This window comes from Micromesistius poutassou (assembly GCF_964030765.1).
Source record: "Micromesistius poutassou genome assembly, chromosome: 21".
NCBI classification, from domain to species: Eukaryota; Metazoa; Chordata; class Actinopteri; order Gadiformes; family Gadidae; genus Micromesistius; species Micromesistius poutassou.
The window spans coordinates 13,363,944-13,374,562 of record NC_140291.1 but is presented as its reverse complement, the minus strand read 5'-3'; the positions used below and the strand labels follow the sequence as shown (position 1 = coordinate 13,374,562).

The window sequence follows — 10,619 nt, the reverse complement described above, 5'->3', positions numbered from 1 at the left end:
GTCTCCCTTTTTTGACCCACCTTAATAATTAATTTGTGAAGAAGGGAACGATACGTTTAACAATATAAATACAATATACCTTCAAATTGCTTGCTAGCAATTTGAAATTATGGATGAATGTACTTTTGGATTTTAATTATAGATATGGCCTTTCACAATCTGTTGATCATGAATTATACAAAGAGTGAGAGAGATAGTCTGCAAGAAAAGAGAATGTAATTCCTACTGACACGCAGTAAAGGCATGCCAAACTTGGGATAGGAATTTTTCTTTTCATCACATTATTTATTCATTCATTATTTGCATATAGGGCCTATACAGTGTGTGTGTGTGTGTGTGTGTGTATGTGTATGTGTATGTGTATGTGTATGTGTGTGTGTGTGTGTGTGTGTGTGTGTGTGTGTGTGTGTGCGTGCGTGTGTGTGTGTGTGTGTGCGCGCAAGTTAGTGGTGGGGGGGGGCTTAAATTTGATCATCATTATTCATGATATGATATGATATATTTTCGATGCAGTTAGGAATACTTTAACCTCTGTACATTTGGGCTGTTAAACATAAGTAATAACCACATAGTGTATTTTGGGCATCAATGAAGCATGTTGGTTGGCTCTGTGCATGAAATACTACATTTTTTGCTATAGTATACAGATACATTATAACGATCAATTATTATTATAATGTTTTATGCGTTACATGCAGTTATTTAACAGGACAAAACACCTGAACGACTCAAAGAAATGGTTTTGGTTTGGTTTTATTTTGGCCGCCGTGGCCTGCCGTAGGGGGTATAAATTGAATGTAAGCGGAAGTCCCGCCCTCTTCATCCCCTCACTGGTTGACTGTGTAAGTTCCATATTTTCCACGTAAACAAAATCATGAAACATCTGCTCTAAAAATGAACAATATACTGTCTTTTGTCTAAAATCGATATTATACTGCGTGTGTCGTATTTTTTCTGATGATCATGTCTCTGTAGCCGTTCACATTTGTTACTTACCATCCATATTCTCGCTGCGTCTTTCCTACAGGCTTCAGTCGGCTAACACGGCAACATGGTAAGACATCGCATGTCATTACGGATTACTTCATATGTCTTCATATGTTTTCGTTGTGGCATAACATGACGATAAAAACTGTTGCATGACTTAACATCTTTGGCTTTCCATAGCTCTTCAGAGGCAATGTTAAAGTCATTGTTTAGCTAGCTTGCTAAGTGCTAACCTACTAGCATGACAGGGCCGCCACTTCGTTCTGTGAATGAATGTTTCTCTTAGCGTTTGGGTATTAAGCTTTAAAACGCTCAAGAATGATAGCGCCACGCTTGATTGTAGAGCTAAACTGCATGTACGGGGTATGTACATGCATGACATGCCTTTAAAAAAAACTGCCTTCTAGTGTAAAGGTAGGCTTACAGCTTCGCGAATTGGAACAGTCTTCCAAGCTGTCCTCCTCTGGGTTGTTTGGCCTGTGATGTACAGGCTTGCTGCTGAAAAGATGGGACAGATGCTAAGTCGATATTTACTAGAAACTTGGGTGCACTGACGCTGGCACACATTATTTCTCCCTTCACTGCAGTCTAGTTCCTTAGCCCGACTAACGTTTCTCTTCTGTTCACAGCCACGAAAAATTGAAGAAATCAAAGATTTCCTGCTGACGGCAAGGAGGAAGGATGCCAAGTGTAAGCGTTTACAATCGTTTGTCTGCACCGTTTGATTGTTCTCCAATCTGTACATTGGAACTATTGAATGTTTGATGAACTGCGGATGTAGTCTCCAAAATGGTATTGTTAAATTCGCCTGAAGTGTTCTGTAAGAACCAATATGAATAATGCATTGCATCACAAATGCCTTTGTCTTAAGCAAATTATTAGGATTTGTAATAATGCAATGGGATAAGAATGGACAAGACTCTCAGCATGCACAAAAGGCTAAAAAATGTGCCAACATAATAAATGCCTCTTCAAAAGGTGTCTCAATGCATGTACTTGTGTCGTTTCCAGCCGTAAAGATCAAGAAGAACAAGGACAATGTCAAGTTCAAGGTGCGCTGCAGCAGGTACCTGTACACCTTGGTCATCACAGACAAGGAGAAGGCCGAGAAGCTGAAGCAGTCCCTGCCCCCAGGTCTGTACTGAACACGACACACTAAACTCACTGGCTTTTGGCTCTTGCCACTCACATTGTTGGTGCTGGCCACAAGAGTTGAGACACTTAGGCCAGTAGAGTCACACAGAATCTACTGGACAAACAATTGTTTTAATATGCAACCCTGAGATTTCACCTAGGAAATGAAATGTCAGCCATTGGCTGTCATTAAGGGGCCTTGTGTTATCGGTCTTTTCTATTACATTTCACACTTGATGCCTGAATCTGACTGTCATATACTAAGACGAAGTGTGTTTAGGACTAGAGGTAATCTACAAGTAAGAGCCTGGTAGTTCCCATAGACTAATGTCTGAGGAGAGGATGGAGCCTCCTGGGAGTTCCTTATCAGGATCAAGTTGAATTATGATTTGGCTGTTGGCCTAAATGGTTTTAGAGGGCAATGCGGCATCAAATATTGTTGGCTTAAGTTAAATTGTTTAAATAAAGATTTTTGTCTGAGTGTTATTTAAATTCAGGGCCGATTTCTCTAAGGAAGCCCCTAATAGCTGACTAAACTTTGGTTAGTTGGCCAAGTTTTTAGTAAAAAGACTACCAAAGACATGTGATTGCAACCTGCCCTGATTTAACTCACCACTGCTTCTTGTCAAATAACGTACCTGCCGAGAAGTTTGGGCAGCAACACTGCTCTATAGAGTAATCTTTAGGGCACCTACAAAATTTATAAGAGATGTTTATTTGGTCCATGTATTTGATTTTTGGTTTTTAGTGTTTCTTGCGTCCCTTGTTCAGGAACGTTCTAAACAGCTTTGTTGATTCATTTAATTGGTCTTCTGCTTCGAGTGCTTATTAAATAAATCGTCTAATCCTGAGAACCCAACACATTTTATTATGTCCCAAAAAATGAAATTGAAAGTAAAGTTGACTGGTGGCTTGGAATGACAACCAAGCTTTGACTAAGAATCTTTTGTCAGGGGCATCCTTATTTTCAGACTTGTTAGAGACCTCTTAGGCTGGCTCTCTAGTCCTTTGTCGGCCTGCTATTTAATGATGCCTTTTAAATACAACACTGATGCAGTGCATCAGTGTTGCTTGTTCAGTTTATGAACCATGTATTAAAGCAAATGGTTCTTAATGTCAAGTAATCCAAACACAGCAGGCTTGTTCCGGGCTAGTCTATTCTCAATCATGCTAGAGAACAGGTCTGCTTTGTTTCTACTGACCCATGAACTAATTTCCTGACATATGAATCTGAATGAGTGTCGGAGTGCTTACTAACCAGACTTATTTTATTATTTTCCAGGTCTGGCAGTCAAGGAGCTGAAGTAGGACCTTTGCTGTGTACAGATCGTTGTAATAAAAATTGGAAAAAAAATGCTTCTTTGTTGGTTGTCTTTATTCCATCGTTATGCATGTAATGAATCATTATCACTTGTGACAAACACCTGCTCCATGTTATTGGGTGAGAAAGGATGCCCCTTCTCCACGGTAAAATATATTGACGTGTTCACCAGATGTCACTGTTGAGCCACCGGTGGCGACAACTATTATTTGGCCAAAGACGCTTTTGGTCAAAGACCTTGGAACAAGTGTGTTAATAAATGAAGACATGCCCCAAAAAGTGAAAGAAAAATAAATGCATAGGAACACGCATCAAGGTGCAACAATATAGAAATGAAATGAGAGTATAAAGTTCACAAGTTAAAATGTATCATTTAATGGTTCTAGCCAAATTAGAAAGTACTGCGTATAAATAAGCATACTGGGGCCATTTACAAGGCCTGAAGAAAGTACTGAAATTCTAAAACTTTATGCTTGCATATTTGCGAAAATAGGCTTTCGTGTTGGTAGGATGCATTCAGGATTTAAAGTTACTTTAGTTTTTAACTGCGCTTCTCGTAATCCCCCGCTAGGGGGCAGAAGGTATATTCATATATTCTCAAATTAATAATTTAGTATTCTATAGTTGACGTGATGCATCAAATTCGTTTACGTTGGGATTGGCAAAAAATATCCTGGAACATTGGTTCTCCGACCCTCGTCACTGGTCCTACCCCAGCCTAGTTGCGCCTTCCCCCAGGCTGCTGTGGCTGGGCTCCGGACCCTGCTCCGCCAGAGCGCCTTTAGTTCGACCAGCTGGCGGTACTTGGGATCTTTAACCGAGCACACGGACATGGACGCGCACTGATTTTTGTTTCCTTATCAAAAAACGCGTTTGGAATACATTTTGGCGCTCCTACTACCGCTTGTACATGCGCTTTCTTTGTATTCGACTATGTTTTATCCCCCCAAAAAACGGATTTTCCTTTGTTTGAAATGAGACTATAAAGGGATCATGGGAGGCTGACCGAACTGCCCGTGTGGTAAAGCCGAGCTCATTTATTTAAGAAACTTTTTTGGGGGACGAAAATGTCTTCTGCACGGGTGGACTACATTGCACCTTGGTGGACGTATTGGTTGCACAATTTCCCACACATAAACCTGAGACTGCAGCCAATAGACAACAGCTTCAAGCCCGAGGACGAGAGCTACCAGCAGGTTAGTAGGGGGAACCCTGGGATCACGGGATGCTCACAATGCATTATATAACAAAAGTGTGAAAGTCTAATGGTTGTACCCGGTTAAGAATGATGTAGGGACCACAATGGAAACAAGCCTTAGGGCTTCATTGTGTCATCCCTGACTATTTTTATTTTTATAACGTGGCACTGGTTGCTGTTTCATATTTTTATATCAACAATGGTCGAATAAAATCAATCAATGTAAACCTGTAGGCCCATGTGATGACCATCTCCGGTATTGGGAGGAATTATCTGCTGTGCCAATGCGTGTCATTCATCAACTATGTGCACCCGTATTGTCCACATATGCCAAGACCAAATTGAAGTCACGTTTTGGATATTTGGGATTTTTTGTCAATGAAACAAAAGCGAGTTTTGTGAGCATGGTGCATGCCAGGGTCTGAAACGTTCAGTCAGCGCTCCCCAGCCACGTTGTTTTTTTTAGTTAAACTGGTCAAGTTTGACCCATGTGCGTTAAAATAGAGAAATTCCATGCTTCATTCTTGGTAAACGGGCCATAGGGAGCTCTCCATAGACCAGCACATTGTAAACGCAGGAGGTTGAATGGAGCGAGCTGGGACAGAATTTATAACTTGGGAGTTAAATGACTGTAAGCTGTTTGAATTAGTAAAAGACCAGTCACTGTTCAGGATAGGCCCAGTGCATAGCCACGGGAATAAACGGGCCGGTGTAGAACCGCTCCTAACTGAGCGACAAGTGGGACAGCCAGGGAGAGTAACTCGTTTTAGTGTCTCTGTCTCATATCGTTAGCCTCATAGCATAATTGCCTACGTCATATTTTGTCCAAATTGTGATATCTAACCTCACTCTACTCTCCTAATGCTGCTGATTCACTGTGCCTCATTGGCTATATCTTAAGCCTATCAGAGAGTTTTAACATTCCACAATCTCTATCTTCCCCAGTCATCTATTTGACAAATTTTTAAGCTAAATGATGAACTAAAATAAATGAGTTGAAGTTGAAGTTGAACCTCAAAATAGGACTTTTGCAATTATAATATGAGGCTAAAGATATTCATCTTCAATGTAGTGGTGCTGGTAATGGGTGTAGAGAGAGAGAATAGCCAAAACCAACAAAGACATTTTGAAGATGCATGTTAAGTAAAAAAATTGTATAACTTGGAAGTGTACCGTAGTTATAGGTGAATTGCTCCAGCATGTCTAAATGGGAGTATTCTTGCCAACAATACGAGTGTTTAACCCTTTGCATAGATGAGGCCATTGTGAACTTGCCGAACAAAAAAAACCTGCTCTTGCATTATCAAGCCTCCACAGACAGAGTTTATATTCCAGTGTCCATGAAGTGGTTACAAGCCCACTTATTATATGAACACAATGGTAACCACAGTCGTGATGCATGTGGTTAACCACCACTTGACCCGTCGCCTTGTTTCATGTTATAATACCACTGCTGGCCACACAATATAATATAATGTACTGCGGTCCGATTAAGATTGACCACAGAGTTATTCACGGAGAGAAAGTGGACCCAGACTGGCATAAGGAGGATTCTGTAACCTCAGCACTTCTTCTACAATGCACGCCACCAGCGCTCAGGGCAGTGGCGGAGCCAGACTGTTATACAAGGGGTGGCCAGAGAGTGTCCAAGGCTTTATAGAGGGGTCCATATACCGGGCATAATAAAGGAAAATACTTACCAGAATTGTTGAGGGGGGGGGGGGGGGGGGAGCTTTCAACGAAACATGCAGTGAACTGTCAATCAACTAGGGTGGCACCTAGGGTGGCCAATCAGGTTCCAGGGGTGGCCAGTGCCACCCCGCCCCTCACGTTGCAGACACAGCACTGAGTGGCGAGCATTGAGCAGGCAGGGCCGTCACGCTCGCTGCCGGGGGAAGCCCAGTGTTGAGTCCGGAGATGTGGAATGGGTCTTCTAAAAACCCCCCCTTCGGCCGGTACAATGCCACGGAATGCAAGGGCCGAGGGGTCAGTCACTCACTGTGTCGCTTTTGTTAGCCTCGTGGTGCGTGTGTGTGTGTGTGTGCGTGCGCGCATGTGTGTGTGTGTGTGTGTGTGTGTGTGTGAGAGAGAGAAAAAGGGATGGCTGAGTCCTAAGTCCTCCTCTTCGGTCACAGAGGCCCCGTCCCCATGCCGCAGCTGCTCTTGTGAACTATTGGTTGGCAGTGATTGAATCACTTGTCCTGATCTTGTCTACGTTGAAATGTTCAATAAAAAAAAAATCCCAATTCAGTTGTCTCTCTGGGGCCGGCAAACCTAGGAGCCAGAGACCAGGATGGTGTAGTAGAAAGGCCACCTCAAAAAGGTACCGGGTTCGATCCCATATATCCACAAGCTACCTAAAAGATGCCTAGCCCCCTACCGGCTCCTTAATGCCATGCATCTGAATACTGCGTACGTGGCTTTGGAGCATCATCATCATCATCATCATCAACATCTGAATCAATGACTAAATAAGAAGTCAGTGTCAACAGGAGCCAGTCATCATGACTCCCCCGCTCAGTGATCACCCTGCGGTCTTTACCTGAGGAGCGGAGGGGGACTGATGACTCAGCTGTCTGTGACTCAGCATCTCTGAGGACCTCGGGATGAAAGGAGGCCACATTCAGAGAGAACGGAGCGAGCTGGGACAGAAATAGTGCAGGAACCTAGTTTTCTGAGTGCATTGTTGCATGCATGCATTGCATGCATTCCTGAGTGTGGGTGTGGAAATGGGTGTGTCTGTTTTCATGTGTGTGCCTTTTTTAAATGTTTTATGTCTAAAAGTACCATCCATTCTATGGATAAAATGTAAAAATGCAATTCTTATTTTTTTAATGATAGCTTGGCAGTTGTTTATTTAAAGTGATTGCCTGTACTACATCGCCCACAGAATATTGGACTTTACCTTTAGACAAAAAATATTGACAAACTGTTCTCTGTATGACCCTTTTCGAACACTGAAATCGCCATCCTTGAGCTACATTCACCCAGATAGCACAGATTATGCAACCCTTGTATCCGATTGGCTGACTCCAATGCACAATGATGTCACTCAACATAGTTTGTACTGCATGTGACAGTTTGAAACCAACCTTTTGAACCACTCGGAGACCAGAACGTGTTATAACCTGTGCTTTTACCAGAGATGCTAAGAATGTTCTGGTCCCAGGTCCCTTTGGCTTGATACGTTGTTTCTTTTCCAAAACTGAGCTTAAGCTGCCATTAATCATCCAAGCCCCCCAGTGACCCTATGTCATGCACTTTCTCATCCCATAATCCACAATGCAGCCTCCTCCCCCCGTGTTTCCAGGGTCCCTGAGAAGTCACTGTGTTCCCTGACTGTAAACCACAGAACACGCCTCGATGCAGCCCCAGCGGACGCACCCATACCCCTCTGTGATACGTACTTATGAAAGTGATGGATTGATACAGGCAATCAAGTGTGCCTCTGCAGCCTGGCTGCTATCGTGATCGTCAATAAAAGCATTCAAGAACCGATAATAATCTTCATCTTCCCGCAGATAAACATAATAACTGTATTGATCCCCCCAGGGGAATGATATTTGCCACCACACAGCAGAGAAACAAACACAGGCCTGCAACAGTGTAACAAGCATCAGGCAAACAGTGCAGTAGAGTGGGTTCCAGCAGGCGATTTAACAAGCTGATTGCAGGTAGCTGTACCTTCTAGTGGAGCAGGGAAGCACCAGCAGTCATCTGCTCAACATCTGCACTCATCATCTGGACAACCAACGGTTATCAATAATAGACTGGATGGATTAGAGTAGACTGTTAAAAGTGGGTGTGGTTGTACCTTTCCAAATAAGAAATGCCTTGCTTTAAAAAAAAAAGAGCAAACAAGCCTCTTATGAGATTAGGCCATGAATGATGTGCAGTATACTTATGCACCTAACCATTGGAGTTTTTGTTCACATATAGGGTGTGATGTGTCAACATTTATTATGAACTATACAGCTAAAGTAACGGCTACTCTTTACTGCAACACACTGGTGCAAGTGGCTTCTGTTTTAGTTACTATTCAATGTATCAATCCTCCTCCTTCTCAGAAGGGTTCTGGAGTAAAGAGCACTCAAAAAGTACTGAGTAATTGGAGGTTATGCAACTATTTAACATTTAATAACTAAAGCATACAGACACACTTACACATCTATCGTCCCTCTCTCTCTCATTATTTCCATTATAGGAACAATGTTCCACTCGATTGCATCAAAACAATTTCCATCCTCCAGACATTCTCTCTCTCTCTCTCTCTCTCTCTCTCTCTCTCTCTCTCTCTCTCTCTCTCTCTCTCTCTCTCTCTCTCTCTCTCTCTCTCTCTCTCATTCCTCCAGTAGAAATGAAAGGAATGAATGCAAACCGATGTGTTGAGATCTGCATGGTGAAGGTTGTTTTCACGTCCTGTGCAGGAGCGATAAAATGTCCTTCTTGATACCATTTTTGTTTTGGCCTCCCTCATGTTTTGATACTTGGAGGAGTGGCCCTTTTCTACTTTATACAGAGTCAACGCCGTATTTTTGTGTCAAAGGAAGACTTTGATTATTTTTCATCTAGAAATTATGTTTCAAACTTCTTGCCATTCTGCTTGCAATGCAATCAAAATAATTTGTCACATTGCATCCTCGAATAGAAACCAATTTCATTCCTCAATTTCCACTGCCTTTTCATATCGTATCTACTGTGTGCATGAGTGCTACCGTGTGTATCTGTGTGAGTGTGTGTGCAAGCCTACTTGTGTGTGGTTAAGCACTGTGATGGTGCACACGTCTTCTCATGTCGTCATGCTCACACACACACACACACACACACACACACACACACACACACACACACACACACACACACACACACACACACACACACACACACACACACTCCCCGCGGGCCCTGCAGAGGCTAATTGACCTCAATCTGTCTCCATAGTGCGTTAACGTCAGTGATTTGCATTACCTGATAGATGGCTGGATGCTATGGGTGTCTTGGTCATGCTATAGATGCAGCCGCCATCCTTTGACTCTGTCCTACAGACCATCCATATAGAATTGAACGGCGCTGAACGAAAATCTTCACCGTCAACAACAGTTTAAAATCAATAGTGATTCTACAAGTGAGGCTGCATTATTGAAGAGTTTTAAGGGTTTGGCTGCATGGTCTTCCGGTGTCAGATAGCCAGATGTTATATAGATGTTGTGTTGTGCCCTAGAGGCACAACACATGCCTCTTTCTTTCCATTGGGCAGCCAGTGGGGTGTGAACCAGGAGGGCCCCATTGCCCTCCAGGAAGACAACAATGGAGGCTGCTCTGCACCCCAGCAGTCAGAGGGGGCGGGGCTACTTCTGTTGTGGGTGTGGAACCACGCCCACTCGATCTCCAGGGGTGACGGGTTCATGCCTCAAGGTTTAAATAGGGTTCTAAATAATAATATAAATCCCACATTTTCCATCAGGGATTAACAAATGACTCTTTGATCTTATAGACTCGGCGTGTGCAGAAAAACCACCGTCAATTTCCCCTTCAAATTAGAAGATTTGTCCCTTGTTGTAGGAATTCTTCTGATCACAAGGGGGGAGATTACAATGTTTTACCACGGCTGGGTTCTTCTGTGGGTCCGTGACCACTGCTGTGCTGCAGAGCGTTATATCGCTGAAGAGGGAGTCTTCTCTCTCCCCCCCCACCCCGCCCCCCAGCTCATCCATAACCCAGCAGTGTTGCCTGCTGGGCCCCTGGGCTGTAGCTCACCGTGGGGGACAGCGGCTGCACCCCACTCACTCCCTCATCCACCCCACCCCCCTCACACTTATCTCAGGCACAGCTGAAGACCTCTCCTCCAGCATGGGGCTGCTGACAGTGGGTGTGGGGGGGGGGGGGGGGGGGGCTGGATTATCTTGGGCTTGGGGGTGAACCAACCTTTACATGCCTTCAGTATGCTTCAGTACACAGCGCCTAAACAGAGGACACGTT

General features: G+C 43.5%; 2 protein-coding genes across 2 annotated transcripts in view; both read left to right on the top strand.

Annotated features, from left to right (window-relative positions):
* Positions 1-792: 792 nt before the first annotated feature.
* On the top strand, positions 793-3,477 carry rpl38 (ribosomal protein L38). Its single transcript, XM_084485420.1, has 5 exons — positions 793-842; positions 1,028-1,054; positions 1,617-1,677; positions 1,999-2,121; positions 3,404-3,477. The coding sequence occupies exons 2-5, from the start codon at positions 1,052-1,054 to the stop codon at positions 3,427-3,429; spliced, it is 213 nt and encodes a 70-aa protein (XP_084341546.1). The 5' UTR covers positions 793-842; positions 1,028-1,051; the 3' UTR covers positions 3,430-3,477.
* Positions 3,478-4,137: 660 nt separating this feature from the next.
* The window catches only part of ttyh2 (tweety family member 2), a 49,627-nt gene continuing 43,145 nt past the window's right edge, over positions 4,138-10,619 (top strand). Inside the window, exon 1 of the mRNA XM_084485936.1 lies at positions 4,138-4,638. Within this exon, the coding sequence (XP_084342062.1) occupies positions 4,510-4,638 (129 nt within the window). The 5' untranslated portion in view covers positions 4,138-4,509. The remainder of the gene's footprint in view (positions 4,639-10,619) is intronic.

What these genes read in the sequence shown, in the direction of transcription:
- rpl38 (XM_084485420.1), top strand. An exon ending in AAGGAGGAAGGATGCCAAGT is followed by an intron (nt 1,678 to 1,998) that starts GTAAGCGTTTAC and finishes TGTCGTTTCCAG; the next exon opens with CCGTAAAGATCAAGAAGAAC. An exon ending in GAAGCAGTCCCTGCCCCCAG is followed by an intron (nt 2,122 to 3,403) that starts GTCTGTACTGAA and finishes ATTATTTTCCAG; the next exon opens with GTCTGGCAGTCAAGGAGCTG.